The sequence below is a fragment of the Poecile atricapillus genome, chromosome 2 (genome assembly GCF_030490865.1).
Source record: "Poecile atricapillus isolate bPoeAtr1 chromosome 2, bPoeAtr1.hap1, whole genome shotgun sequence".
Taxonomy (NCBI): Eukaryota; Metazoa; Chordata; class Aves; order Passeriformes; family Paridae; genus Poecile; species Poecile atricapillus.
This window is the reverse complement of record NC_081250.1, coordinates 50,074,464-50,090,437: the sequence shown is the minus strand read 5'-3', so window position 1 is coordinate 50,090,437 and position 15,974 is coordinate 50,074,464. Positions and strand designations below refer to the sequence as shown.

Below are 15,974 nucleotides of genomic sequence, written 5' to 3'. Positions count from 1 at the left end.
CAATAAATATGATGTATTTCTAGCACAGCAGAAGGGAAGCAGCTGCTTCTTTAGGTAATGGCTTCCACTGTGCTTGCATGCAGGAATTTCATCAGCTTTCACCATGCTGTGTTGCTTCAAAAGCAAATTATAAAACATGTCCATTCAGTTCAGGACTGTATACAATCAGCAACTCCTGAGAATGTGAATACAGTAATTTCAGTTAATTTAGCAAATGGTTTGTCATGAATAATGGTAATGCATATTTAGTATTTCTGTTCACTAATGCAGTTATATGGTAGGGAAAACCCATTCATGCTGGAACTGGGTCAATCTCTTACAGATTGCATGTGTTGAATCAAAAAAACAAAAAAAAAAAAAAAAACCAAAAAAAAAAAATTACTGCCATGCCATAGTTACTGAATTCACTTTATAGCTTTTTCTGTATTTCCTGGACTCATCACATTGACTTTTTTGTGAGGGTTTTGTTCCTCTTTTGGATAGGTAAGCCCCAACCTTCCACCAAAACTAGCTCTAAGCTAGAGTGTTTGATTTTTCCTGGGTGTGGGGCTAGCAGAATGAAAATATACCATTAGGGGAATAATTGGGCACCTAGCGCAGGCAAACCTTGGTTTTGGCTGGCCTGTAAGCACTTCCATAGCAAAGGCAGTAATATCATACTCTGTGATACTCCTTATCAGTCTCCCAGTGCAGCCAAGGGCCCAGAGCTCTGACTGGGATACTTGGGGTATGCAGTGAAACTTGCTGTGAGCTGGTGCTCATGCAGAAGTACTCTTGGTGAGTGCAGGGATGTCTGTGCCATACAGTATTGTGCCATTTAAACATGACATCAGATCTCTGCTTTCAATATCAAATCTGTTCCAGGCTAAAAATGGCTCTTTAAATCCTTTTGATTGTATGTACAAGGTGCAAATTGCCAATTTCCTATCTGTTAGTGCTGAAGACTGCTGTACTCATCTAGAATATCCCCAAGTGTGATTTAGTGTGGGTGAGTTCATGAGGCCTCCCTACAGGAGGAACAATAGGACAGTGGGGGAAAAGCTAGAGGATAAATTACACAAAATAGACTGGGTTTGGGGCATCCTATGATTGAAATAATTGTAAAATCTCTGTAACAAACAATGCTGATAATGAGATCTTTAGAACAGTTCATTTACAGCCCATTACATTCACATTGTCAATTTAACATGCATTAAGCCTATTAAATCAAGTAAAGTACTGGAACAACTTATGTGTGTTGTCAAGCTTCCTAGACTTGTGAAAGAAGGGAGTCCTACATTTTCTTTCTAATAGCAGCTCCTGGAACCTAATACTGTGTCCTCTTGGTCTATTAGAAAAAAATGAATGTAGTTTCCAGAAACAAAGGGCAAACATATACAGTAACTGCAAAGTAAGTAAGGGCAAAACAGCCAAGTATGTTTTAGTTTAAAAGAATATTTTAAAAATTTATAAAAATTGGAAAGGTTTTTGGAGATTTTTTCTCCAAAGTTGTATTTTAATTGATTTTGATGGAGAAGTTGTAATTCTTATATTTCAATCCATTTTTTCATTAACACTTTGACACTTTTCCCTCTGTAAAAGCACTGAAACATCTATGAACATATTTTCAAATTCTGTATGATCTGTTTTCAATTAATGTTGTTCTTTATAATGACAGAGCTGAATACTGCTCTGTCACTTTTATAACCTGCACCACAGGTTTGTTGCTGTTTGTTGCTGTAATGCTGGGTGAGTCTAATATGAGGCAAGCAAGAATATTTTCCTTTATCACCTTCACAAGGAATTCACACTGGCTGCCAGAAAATAACATGGTTAGTGCTTGGCAGGATAGACTAGGGCCAGGTTTCATTATTTTACTCCTATGAGTAAATATTCCAGGCCAAATAGGTCTGTTGATTTGATAATCAGTAGTGCCTGACATCCCATTCAAACCAATATGAGATATTACCAGAAAAACATGCTACTCAGCTGGAGTGAAAGGTGACACAATGTAACCCTTACAATATAGCAGAGACTTCTCTTCCCATTGATTTTCATTTGCCACAGGAAGCTTTCCTTATCCAAAAGCTTTATTTTGATATTGAAATCAACTGCTTGCAGTGGACTTTTTGGGGTTGGTTGCATACTGAAAGTGCTAGCAGAAGAGATAGGAAAATCAAAGGGAAAAAAACATTGCTATAAGGAAATCACCATACAATGGTTCATGAGTAATAAACACACCTTACAAAAAAAGCAGGCCTTGTATGTTGTGGATTCTTTGCTGATGAAATCTGTCCTTAGAGCCACTGACTGATGACTGACAAGAAATTGCATTGTCTCCAGCCTTATTAGCAGCATATCACAATGTGAATGATGTTGTAGTGGGCTGGAAATACACTATTTTTTTACAAGGACAAAAAGAAGTATGAAAATGCAGTCTGACATCTATTTTAACTGTATTTTTGTTTCGTATTTGAGGCACATGCAATTGGTTTTACTTCTTTCATTGCTCAGAGAAATTGCTCTGAGGAATAGCTGAACTGTTTCTGCCATCCTGCAGATTGCTTTCTGACCTTTCCCTGTCCTTTGTTTAAGCATAAATTCTCTTTTTTTTTTTCTCCCACAGCTGTCCTATCATCATCAGATGAGAAAACAACTTCTGTTCCTCTAAAAACAAACTTTTTCCTCCCTTTAAACAAAAAATAATAAAAAAACAAAGGTCAAGTGCAGGGCATGTGGTAGCATTCTGATGTGGGACATACCCCAGGGAGAAAACATTCCTCCTTTGGTATTGAAATGCAGTGGAACAACAGTAGGAGAAGAAATTGCACCCACCAGGAGTGAGACCAAAAATAAAAATTTAAGAAATATTAAATAGCTGCTGCTATGACTCATGTGCCTTCAGGTATGCTGGAAGGGTAAATTCAGAGCTTTCCAGTTTCTCTGCAGTTACTCAATTTGCATTAACAAACAGCAAGAAGATGCTATACCCTTTTTTCTTTTCTCCTTTGGTGTAAAGCTCAGATTCACAGTTTGAATTCTTGCAATCCTTAAGACAATGCCCAAAATGAGCTCTTTTATGTTTGCTTTTGTATTTGCATGAACCCTGAAAGCACTTACAAGTCACACTTGTCACAGCCAGATTTCCTTCTTTTCCTGCTCCCTTCTATGTCTCAAAGAGAAAAAACAGTGTTTTACCAGGTTGAGTGGATGCAAGATATATCAGGGGGCAGCAGCTCTGCAGCCTTCCACTGAGTCTCAAACTGACACTCGACCACCTCCAAATTCTGCCCTGGTTATACTCATTCAATTCCCTTTATTTTGCTGGTTGTAAAACCGTTGCATTGTTTTGTTGAAAGCAATGGTCAGGTGATTGTTAGAGTATTTTAAGGTAACTAACTTCTTCATTTTCATAGTTCAGAATCACAGAATCCAGAAAATCAAGGTAACATTTCCTCCCAGACTCCAAAAAATTGTGCTGTTTTCAACGTGATTGTGACCTGTTAGCTGAAAGTTGCATGAGAAATCTTCTTCAGGTTGTTAATGTTAAGCTCTCACTCTGGTAAGTCTGACTGCTGCAGTCAGGCTTTTTTACCTATAGATCATACTTCAGGACTCAGGTTTTAGCCTCTTTTGGGTAAATATATGTACTCACAAAAAATAGATATACTTTCTAAACTATTCCACTCTTCAGTCCTGAATGTACTGCCCTATTAAACATTCACAGTTATGCTCTCGTGCTTTTAAAGTTGCACTTCAGTGCAACAATTCTTTCATTGGAAAAAAGCCCTATGTTTTTCTCTTCTTTTTAAAGAAAAACAAACCTTCCCAATAGTACTTACATATCTTAAAGCGATATCAGCCTGGTTATAAACTGATGATCAGCCTTATCATATTATTGTTAGCTTATAAAAAGCATGTATTTCCTATTTTATACACAAGAAAAAAATAAAAATAAATCAGGGGAATAAGTCAAAAAGAAAAATACTTAGTCCTGGCTCAGAAAATGCAATTAACTTACTTGGCCAGACAATTAAAATAGGCCTGCTTCAGTGTCATTGCTCACTGAATGCAAGTGTTTTGTGGAAGTATAGCAGCCTCAGCAACACTGCTGGCTGCTGCATGCCTGAGCAAAGGTAGCTGAGAGGTTTGAGGTCTCACACCAGACACCCATGTGCAATATTTATACATCTGTATGCTGCCGAAGTAGTTTTGGCACCACACAAGATGATAGGGCATTTATGCTTAAATAGCTCTGTGATGTGAGAAGATGTTTTTATTATGGTAATGGAGAAAGTGAACAAGATAATGAGGGCAGGAATGGTCTGCTCACAGTAAAGTGGATACCTGTAGTACAGGAAGGAATTGAAGCCAGGTGACACCTGTCGAGGTTGTTGCTCTGAACACCGTGCAATCAGCAAATTACATTCTCTAATATTTCTCAAATGGCTTTTGCAAAGATGCAAGTTTCCCTCTGAGGCTGCCTAAAGAGCACCTCCATAGACTCCCTGGCAGGAAATTATGAAATCTGGTCTGTTGTACACTTGACATCACATTTTCTTCATCCATCCAATTTTATTAGATGGTGGCAGGGAAAAGGTTGGTGTTCAGATGTTGTCTCCTTAACCATTACAGATATTTCCACTAGAAATGGAGTTGGCTTGTCATTTAGATTTAACAGAAAACACATGGCATCTGTTGCCATTCCCTTACTCTGAGTCTGTCATCCCAGACATCAGATCAAATATCTATCATACTTTCAAATCATACAGAATGAACCGCAATTGCAATTTTCCTGATATTTTTTGGCTTTCTGTGGCATGCACAATTCTGTCTAGGTATAGCAAGGTAGAACAAATGACACCTGTTTTACAGGGCTATTACAAAAGTAGGTTCAGAGCTCAGCCTTGTTTAAGCATATCAAACTGCTTCCTGGCAGAATCTACCTGTTGGCATCCGCTAGGGAGGTTTGAAAGTGTAATGAATCAGGTGTCTAAACCGCATTTCCTCTGGCACTCATCCTGTTTTACTGAAGGCAGCAGGAATCTTTGCATGGATTTATGATCACACCACACAGTTTCGCTATTTTTTCATTATTTTGCATATCCCCCGATTCTGAGATCCATTTGTTCAAGAAAGCCTTTTTTATACTGAGTGCTGATACATTCATATAGAAGAAGCAAGTCCTCACTAGGTTTGTATTCTATTAATGTCCATAAGCAATTGCTGTACTTTGGTGGAAAGTTCCAACATGCATCACAGATTATTAGAGAAAGAGCAGACAGAATATGAGACCTGAGGATGTAGAACAATAACTTTTAATCCCCACTTCCTGACTTCACACACAAAATGTGCCTGAAAGTAGAATAAAACATTGAGTGAGCTAACCAGACAAATGGTAAGCATTATCACCTTCAGAGCCCTCAAATTCTCTCCCAGATCAACAGTTGTGAGATTCTGACCTTTTCCTGATGCCCTATGGCCAGAAGGTATCTCAGCCAACAAGTCTTAGTCTTTGTGACCCAAAATGTAGCCATTTTAGGTGCTCCCAAGCACAGTTTTTGCCATAAGATGAACAATCAAGCTCTGGTTAATCTATATGCAATATTCATAACTACAAGTAAAATCAAAAAAGAAAGGAAATTATGCAAAAAGAAAAAGGTTTTATTCAACCATCAACCTTGTCTGAAGAATCTTTGTACATGCACCAAGTGTTAGAACATCTCCAGTGACTGTCCTTGCTTAGGATTTGGAAAAGGCTTCTTTTCACACCCAGGACTCCATGCAGGGAATACGTATCATTGAGCACTGGCAAGTGGCATCACAGGGTAATAATTTTAATTTACCAAATCTGAGCAGGGCCAAGGAGGCATTTAGGGCCTCCAGATGGGACATGCTTACAGCTGCAAGGCAGCTTTGTGAAACAAAGAGGAGAGAGTCTTTTCCTTCTCAGTTTCTCATGTCCTTGCCAGGCTTCATAACTGCCAGGATTTTGTCTCCAGCTTCTGAAAGGCAGGTATACCCAATTATGTCCATTAAGTAAATAACCAACACTACTTCCTCCTTGGTATCCAGGTAAAAGGTGACAGAAATCAGGTCCAGTTTACTTGAAAAAATATGAGATGGCAGTTTGAGTCAGTGAGAGCTGTCCTACTAAAGAAGGGAGATTCCATTTCTTAGGATGCCACTCTAGAAATTGTGGGGTTTGGGACTGTGGTTTGGGGTTTTTCTTGGTAGCTCCACAGATCAGCAGCTTCTTTATTTATTAGGAGTAATATCTGGTTCTTGATTCATGACAATTCCTATTAACATTCCCATCCCAGCTGTCAGCATAGAGCAAACTCAATTGCTGTAAAGACTGCTGAGCTCTATATCTCTTATATATATGCACCCAGATAAAAAATTCCTGCTGAAGTTGTGTTCAGCCACACCTATGCCATGCTAGCATTGTTTTTCAGAGGTGAGAAAAAGGTTATGGAGAAAGAAGACAAGTTCTCTATGTGCCTGTATGGCAAACAGAATCATTATATCTACCTAAGAACAGAAGAACCAATATTGGTTCACATTTCACTGATGTAAAAAGCAGTAGAGGAGAATCAGATTCCTACTCACATTTTCTTAGGTCTACAGCACTGACCCAGAAATGTCATGAGACTTTGCAAATTTTGTAGGAGAAATGGGGATTTTTGTTGCTATTTGGCTTTTTCCTCTTGTCTTTCAATATCTGATCAATGTCTGATCCCAGACATAATGAGAGTGTACAAGGATAAAAGTACCTGAGTGGGGAGAGGGGGCTGTGGAGATGACCAAAGAATCATAACCTTCAAAATAACATTGCCAGTTCTAGGTACATGTGCTTTTTCTGTGGAAGTTTTGGATCAGCTTTCCAAATTGAAGTTGGACAATTTTGTAATGTATGTGCAATTCACACTGGGAACACACACCTTGCTTGATAAAATTGTTTCTAATGATCCACAGTTCCTGCTCTGGGTTCCTGTACAAAGCCAGCCCAAAGTGTTTATATTTGAAAAGTCTGTCAACTGAGAGTGACTGCACTGTATATTGGTGTAAATATAGGTATTACTTTCTGAAGAGAACAGATCTGTTACCACCACATTCATTTCCCTAAGGTCTCTGCCTTGAAAGGGCAGTTTGCAGAGCAACCTTTACTATGCCTCATGCCTGATGTCCCAAGAGTCATCTTTTCAGATAGCATTTCAAATATTACAGAAGAAAAGGGAGTTGTGCATGGAAACTTCCCTCACATTTCAGCAGCCGGGTTTGGGCTGCATTTGACCCTCTTTATTCAGGGAGCTTGAATGGTTTTCTGGATGAAGGACTTCCATACTTCTTCTAGCACAACTTTAGAAAGATACTACACTTGTGACCTCAAGTGTAAACCTCAAGGTCGCCATTTGTGACCTAAAAAGTAGGTAGTTTTCTTGTTGGTCAACCCTCAGCATTTCCAAGTCATCATATACCTGCATTCAAGATAGAGAAAATTATCTTTTAGCTATTTTTAGTACATCCTAATCATTTAAACAGCCTGCTCCTGTGAGGTGCTGAGCACTTTCCACTCCTGCTGCAAAATTATCTTTTAGCTATTTTTAGTACATCCTAATCATTTAAACAGCCTGCTCCTGTGAGGTGCTGAGCACTTTCCACTCCTGCTGCAAGGAGTGGAAAGTGCTTCAGCTTCTTTCAGTACAGAGCATAATCATGTGCACCAACCTCTTTGATGAGCTGGAACTTGAGAGAATTCAATATATTCCTGTTGAAGGCCCAATACACTCACAAAGCCATAGTGAACCTTCCTCTTATCCTGCCTTTTAAAAGAGGTGATGTGCACGTGAGGAGAATTTCAAGGTTCATTACAATACCCTATATGCCTGTAATAATACAGCTACATTGAAAATTATTTTCTCAGCACAAATCAAGTTAAACATACAGAACATTCTCAGCTCCGTCGTGAAACCCTTTCGGAATAAAAAGTCACAGAACAGAGTCCTGAGATTTGGAAGGGACCCACAAGGATGATCAAATTCACCTCACAGAACTGCAGAATAATCTGAATACCATTTCAGAGAGCACCATTTACTTAAAGCTTTCTTTGTAGTAATGAACATTTAACATAGCAATTTATAACATTTACAGCTCTGGAAAAATGCTTCACACGCTCTCCAGTTCAGCCCCAGAGCAGTGCTGAGGTCAGGAATGAAGGTCCCAGTATTCCCAGAGCACGAGACCCTGGGCAAGCATAGCGCCAGGCAATTCCAAAGATTACTCCTGAAATGCAAGGCATGAGAAGCAGTAATCAGGCTGGAGGCGAACATAATTGTGCATCAGTGTGCTGTGTGCGTGTGTGGAGCCCCCACGGGGGCTGCGGTCCCCACCAGCAGCGGCAGTGGCAGGACCCGGCACGGCCGGCAGCTCTGCCAGCGTAATTGATAGGGCATCTGCCCCAGAAGCAGCTTGCACAAACCAGAAGCAGGGCCTGAAGAATAAATTAGTGGTCACGGGGATATTTTTAGGCCCATCTTGCAAATACTCAGAGCTACTGCTTTAGATTTTTGCATGCTAATGCTTCTTTCTTACACCACTGTTAAAGGCAGAAGGCATCATGAGTTGGAGAATTTTTTTCATGACAGGGCCCTTCACTTTTAATCCTGGAGCACTAAAGTTGATACTACTGCAAAATATAGTTGTTAAATGAAATTGCCTCTCCCATAACTTTTCCAGGGTGATTTAATTTTTCCCCTATAAAACTGCAGTTATAAATCCATCAGAATGATCGAATTATTTATAGCATTTCAGGACCATAGCTTGGCTCTGTGTTTTATATGTCCATTTAGTGACAGCACTGTGATATTTTGAGTTTGGAAGAATTTTTATATGATAGCAAGAAAACATAAAACTTTTCCAGCATTACATTTAGGAAAATCCTGGAAAGAATCATCAATATAATTTTATAATTTTACCTATCCTCTTACCTATTCTCTGCTCAGCTACCCTGAATGAATTCTGCAGGCTTGTTCCCGACTTGCTTTGTGTCTGTGTAAAACTTTGAAAATATAAATCTTCCTTCATGTGTTTTACGATAAAGCCTTTGCTTAGAATTGTATGAAGACTCAAAATGCTAAAACTCAATAAATTTCTTGTTTAGATGGGGAATTTTACACAAAACTGTGGCAACTTTGCATCATGTACAAAGGTAGTAGATGGTGAAAGACTTTTCCTTAAAGACTGTTTATGGTGCCTTAAGAATTTCTTATAGCCCTTCTTTAAATACAGCACTCATATGATTATAATATTTTTAATCATTATTTAGTATCTTACAAAATGTTCATAAACACACCTTCTTAATCAAGTTCACATACCATTTTAAAATCTCCTTTCACAGTGTTGTCCCAAACAGCACTTAGCTGATCCAATACCATTTAGTGTCTCTAAATGAATGACTGCCAGAGGAAGTCAGTCAAGTGATCCCAGTGGAATAATGATACCAGTGGTGGCCAATTGTGCAGTAATTCCTGTAGGAGGTTACCAAAGTCAGCCGTTGCTGCAAGAACATCAGCATGGAATTATGATTTTAATGTTGAGAAAGAGGCAAGACTGCATGATTATGGGAAGCACTACTAGTGCTTTTTCAGCTGAAAGTATTAATTCTGTCAAAAGTAGGTTTATTTTCTGTCAGGAGTGTTGGAACACCATATCTTATCTCAGATTGGTTTGAAAACTATAGCACCTCCTGGGATCTACAAGGCAAGGTATCCCTTGCCTCTTGTTCCCAGCTGAGTGAAACTCCCTAGTTATTTTTTTTACTCTCATAAGAGCATCCTTGCTATGGAGTTCTCATGAAGGATTGTGCTAGCAGTGGATAACTTAGAATCATTGTGTCCAGTCCTTTTAGGGGCTAGAATTGTCATCATTCCTTTGGGAGGTCCTTCCAAATCCACTCAAATTTGCTGGCCAGAGCTGCTGTTTTTCCTTTTCCTTGGCTGCTGTTTGTTTACTGTGTCCTTTAAGCCACTCTTGAATCTCCTTCTTTGGAGCTTATCTACCACAAAATTTCAATGAGAATAAATTTAAACCATAATTATTCTTGTCTATAGTATGGATATGAAATATAGGCATAGGCTTTCTGTGTGTCCCAAAGGAAATATTTCCTATGCTTTTTGAGTCCAAATACCCACAAATAAAATGGAGATTGTTCTTTTAATTCTGGTAGGAAAATAGTGAGGGTCTTCACCTAAATATTGTGCTTAAACAATATAGCAGTAGAAACATGCACAGATTAATACTGATCAAGTCACAGTAATATGTTTCAACCAAAAGGTGTTGGCACATTTAGTTTACCTTTTTTTTTTTTCCTCCTTTTCCTGTTCTGTTCAAGATGTGGGCGCATTTTTTGAAGAAGGAATGTGGCTTCGTTACAACTTCCACTCCCCAGGGACTAGCATGAAGGATTTAGTTAGCCGGACACTTTTGAGTTCTGCAGATCCTGAGATCACAGCACCTGACCTCAGCTTGAATAAAGAAGAGCTCAGCTTCAGCTTCAGCACCACCAAGTCCCCTTGTGTGTTATTGTATGTCAGCTCCTACACCCCGGACTTCATGGCGGTGCTGGTGAACCCCACTGGTAAGAAACTGCTCCAGGCTCTCTCCACTGAAGGCACAATTGACAATACCAGGCTGGCACTCAGGGGAAGCTCTGAACTAATGAGAAAGTCTCTTCACCCTTGTCACATAAAAGTAAAGCACTTAGAAATCTGAACCTCTATTCTGCTTCTACTACATTTGGTACTGATGTTCAGTTTAGTGCTGCTTATTTCACCACTCCTCCCTCACAAAACAAAAACAAACAAACAAAAGAAACCAAAAACCTGCTGTAACAGCCAGACCCATGCCATGAATCAGTATTAAAAACAGTATTAAAAGCAGTATTATGGTGGGGACAAACAGACATCCACATGAAGACACCTCAATAGTTGAACTGGCAGTATCTCTGGTAGTCATTAGAAAGTGTCATATCCTGTTCTGAAAATCTGGATACTCACTGAGGTGACTAAAATATGCATGTAGTATAGTATATAATGTCCTAAACATTTTGGTGATGGATGAAGGTTGGATATGGACCATTTGTTGCTACAGTATTAAAGCTCTATATGAACAGAATATACTTTGATTCCAAATAGTGCCTTAGTGCCCCATGAAAATCATAATTAGGATGATTTTACTACTGTTCTCTTTTATGGGATAATATGAGTATTCTACATGCCACTCATTTTTTTCCCTTCATGGGAAAGAAAGGCAGTGCATGAGAGCAATTCAACATCACACAACTAAACTATAGTTTTAGAGGTCTATGTCTGCTCTTTTGGGCCAGAATATTTCCATTTTTCATGAAAAGCAGGGGCTGCATTTCCTTTTACAAACATTCTTCCTTTTAATCAAATATTTAAATGTGTTATGAAGAGCAGACACTTCACTTTAGTTTAGAAAAGAAAAATCTGTCTGCAGTATGATATGAATATCAATCAACCACTCCTGACAATACTTTTCTACCAATGTAACCTCAGGTTTTCATTTCACAATATAATACTAAATTTCCATGGAAGTCCAGACGGTCACCCATCAACAACAATTAAACGTGAGAGCAAGAAAGTCCCTTGTGTGAATTATGTGTCAGCGCTAATTTGTTGTAATTTTGCCTTTATTCAATGCATGTCAATGGTGTATTCTTTAGAAAATTTCATGCTTTGTATAATTTCAAAGAATTTTAGTGCAGCAAGTGTAATAATCTCAACAATGAAGTGTTACTTGATGTGCTCAATTTTGTACCAATTGTCCATATTGTTCAAGGCATAATGCCAATTTGTTTGGTTTGCAGTCTGGAGTGTTTACAAACACTGTGGTTTGGAGATGCTGGTCATTGTCACACTTCTGGGTTATAAACTAGAGGCAGTTTCAGCCCAGTAACTTCATAATCTCAAATACCAGCTCTTCTCTTACTGCAGAGACCAGCTATGAGAGCAATTAAGTGTGAAATGATAACAGCTGTATGTGAAAATAAAGACAAGAAAATAGCTGGTGAATAAAGATCAAAATACCTGAGGGTGCTTTTCACATTTTTTCTCTTTCACTAGGGAATCTGCAAATTCGGTATAACCTCGGAGGCACCAAAGAGCCATATAACATTGACATTGACCACAGAAACATGGCCAATGGACAGCCCCACACTGTTAATGTCACACGGAATGGACGGGACATCATGCTGCAGGTGAGTTGTTTGGTGCCATTACTCGTATCTTGTAGCTTTTTGTTTCTTGATGGGTCTCCGGTGCTCTGAAAAGATCAGTGCAATTTAGAAAATAAAAAGTACAGTAGATGGGATTCTGCCTGCAGATCACACTCCTAGGAGTTAATAAAAACTATTCACTCCCTCTGTTTCATCAGCTCATGTTGTTCTGAAATACTCATTTTAGTGTGATGACATCTGGGCTAATACAGGTGTCACTGTAGATACTCAAGGGCATCAGAGACATCTGGGCTGATAGATAACGTGGGACTTAGGATAAACCTGTGTCATTCTGGAGCAGCAGCTGGAAGCCAGGAGGGATACCCCACAACATCTTAAATGCTAGTGAAGCCTGATGCAAATAGCATCATTCTGTAAGTCCTGAGTCTCCAAATTAGGATGTCTTTAAATTTAAATTTACCCTGCAGTCCAGTGAAATTGCAAGAACTGTTTTGCAAAGATGGACAGACACCTAAGTGTTTGCATGACATGAGTCTGGGACAGAGCATTGTTGAAGGCACATACCTCTGGCTTATTTAGGTTTTGGTACAGCACAGGTAGGAACTTCATCTCTCCATATATCTCAGTTTACAAAACTTTAAGATAGTGTAATGTTATTAAAATAACTGAGGGGAGCACTGCAAGAAGCAGTCAGTGTTTCCAGGCAGCCTCCTCTCTGTAGTCAGCACAGAACTCACTTTTCATTCGCTGGTTATCTGGAGACTGTGAGCAGGATGTAAGAACAGTTTGGTTGGCAGGAGAGTCAGGTGAGTGGGAGACATTAATCTGGATTTGTTAGTTCAGAAGAAGCAAACCAAAACCAATAATAAATGAAATATAAAAAGGGGAAGTTTCCTTAGGAACCAAGCCAAAAGATGAGGGACAGTAGCTATCACACTACCTAAAGATTAAAATCAATCCCTGACAATTATTGTTTCAAGGAAGGTATCAAAAGGAAACTTTTCAGTACATTACAATGTCATTTGACTGAGACTCACAGTACTCAGAATAACACTGAATGCACTGTAGTAGAATTGTCACAAAATTATTCACAAAATTCCAAACAACCTAAAAAATATACAGATGGTACATCCAAACTCTTTACAGGCGTTTGGAGATTGGGAGTGATATATATTGATATATGTGTCTGTCATGCATGCTGTTGCATTTATTTCTCTTATAGATAGGTGGAAGCAAAGGAAGACCCATAGTTTGCTGTCCCTCTGATGTTAAATGCTTTTATTTTGAGGAAGAATGGCATGTTTCCTATGGAGCCCTAGCCAGCTGATTTAGGCAGCTGTAAAACTAAACAAATTATTTTCCAAAGGGATCAGATGAGATACCTTGCCCAGCTGGAAATTATGTACACAGTTAAATGTTCCAGCCTTCCATCAACTCACCTGAACTTGGTTCCTAACAACTTTTTCCCAGTGTTTTACGAGACCACTGCCTGTGGTCTATGTTCATATTCTATACTCATATATACTCATATACTCATGGTCAATACTCATATTCTAGAACTTTGAATAGCCAGAAATATTTTGGTTAGTCTTGCTCTGCTAGGGTATAAAAAATTAATCTATTAAGTGCTTAGAGTACAACTTATTTATGGAACCAGAAAGCAGATACATTTGAGACTTATTACATGAGATAATCTATCTGATGCACATGGAAGAATAGGGGAAGAAGGGTCCCATACAAAGCAAATCTAGAAATCCTATCCCTACTGTATCCTGAAAGAGACTATTTCTGTCAAATTCTGTTTGAACTCTGTAAGTTTAATTTATTACTCATCTGCTTACCTTCTGTGAATGAGAGAACTGATATGAACAGAAATTAATCTGCTAAGTAGATTGTTCACTTTAAAATGACTCCTGTTCAAAAATGAACTCTTCACAGTGTTTGAAAATACAGAAGATATAAATACAGTTTTTCTCAGTATTCAGAGGACAAATCATAAAGTATGAGTTTTCTCTTGCAGATTTGAGCTATGAACATTTGAGTAGACTTTTATTTCCTGCTAAATCCTTCTCCAACCTGATGAGCAGCTGGTTTTCTTGCTTTTAAAGAAGACAGCTTGCTTGCCAGGTGCTATTGCTCACACTTCCACATCTCTACAGGGCATAAAAGTGTCACAAGAAGGATTTATTTCTCATCAAAGCTTCAATTCAAGAGCACTCAGTATTTCTGAGATCTTAACAGCAAGTTCATACTTAGAGTACCTGTCTTTCTAACTTATGTAATAACCCTGTAGTGCCAGAGAGATTTAAAAAATCTGAAGCCAGGCAATAAATTGGTACCCTACAAACTGTGTGAATCAGAGTTTTATCATGATTCTCAGTTTCACTTACATATAAATATGAAAAAAAGACTCATTAGTGAACTCTCATAGAGTTCACCTCATGCTGGCAGAGAGGAGGCCATTGATTACTTACATAAAATCAGAATTTGAGGTGGGATTTGAAATCAACGTATCCACAATACTATGTGTCCATAAAGTAACAAAATAAACCCAAGAACAAATATTTAGTGTGAATTGCTTTTATTACAATTGTACCCCTATTCCTAACATACCATGGTACTCAAGTCTGAAGGTAGTAGCAAAGGATCTGTCAAATTATTTTTATATTTCAGTTTTATGCATTCACTGGCTGCAGACAAATCAATAGTTAGTTCTACATTAAATAACAAGCTCTCAATTGTGTCGCCAGTGGTTTCCTGAGGATAAGATTAAGGATATACAGTTAATTTACATGTCAGGAAAAGCAAATTACATCGATTCAGGGACAAAGATATGCTTATTTTGTCATTTCCATGAGGGGTACAAAATTAACATTTGATAGTAACAATTCCTATTCTTCTCCTCTAGCAAAATACCAGATACTAGTAACCATGGCACACCTCCAAGGCTCCATTAGTTCACCTGTGGCAAGAAAAAGCCCAGACTGACAGATGGGGAATGCATTATTCCAATAAATGACATTTCAAGAGCTGAGCTTTAGGTTATGGAGGGCAAGTTTTACTTTGTTTGACTTCATTAGAAGATTTCATGCTTCAGCAGGGTATTTTAGATATCATAAAAACCAGATCACTCTTTACCAAGTGTTCATGGGTGATTAACACTATTCACACATCAGTAAAACCTTCTTTGAAGAAAGCCAAGGACAAAAGCTCCCTAGCAGAGGTTCTGATCCAAAGCCCATTGAAGTAAATGAAAGACCTTCCATTGCCTCCAGCAGGCTTTAAATTGTACCTTAAAGAACTGTGATAGTTGCAGCCTGAGTGCAAGATTCATACCTTCTGCTTCTTTGCATGTCCCTAGAGTAAAATCAGGATGGAATCTGGATCAGAGACTTTTATGTTCTGGTTCACAAAGGTAGATAAGAGTGCTACAAAGAAAAAAATAAAGGAGAAAAAAATGAAAGAGAAAAAAAAGTACGATATGCTGTGATTATTAGTGGAATAAAGCTGATAGTCAGCAGGACTCAGACTGGGCCTGTCAGTTTCCTTACATTCTCAACAGGTCTCCAGCTCTCCATCCCTGCTTTAAAGCCATTTCTGGTAATGGGTTATGAGTCACAGTTTGTAACACTTTCTTTGTTCCTGAGAAGAATTAAACCAGAGCAACTTCTTCAGGACTCTGAAGAAACTCTGTCCTAAACTCTCAGTATGCTTTCAGGACAAGTATCAGCAGCCA

At 38.6% G+C, this 15,974-nt stretch overlaps 1 protein-coding gene across 1 annotated transcript in view; it reads left to right on the top strand.

The window, feature by feature from the left end:
* The window catches only part of CNTNAP2 (contactin associated protein 2), a 1,026,949-nt gene that overhangs the window by 942,322 nt on the left and 68,653 nt on the right, over positions 1-15,974 (top strand). Inside the window, exons 19-20 of the mRNA XM_058833182.1 lie at positions 10,373-10,618; positions 12,126-12,259. Of these exons, the coding sequence (XP_058689165.1) occupies positions 10,373-10,618; positions 12,126-12,259 (380 nt within the window). The remainder of the gene's footprint in view (positions 1-10,372; positions 10,619-12,125; positions 12,260-15,974) is intronic.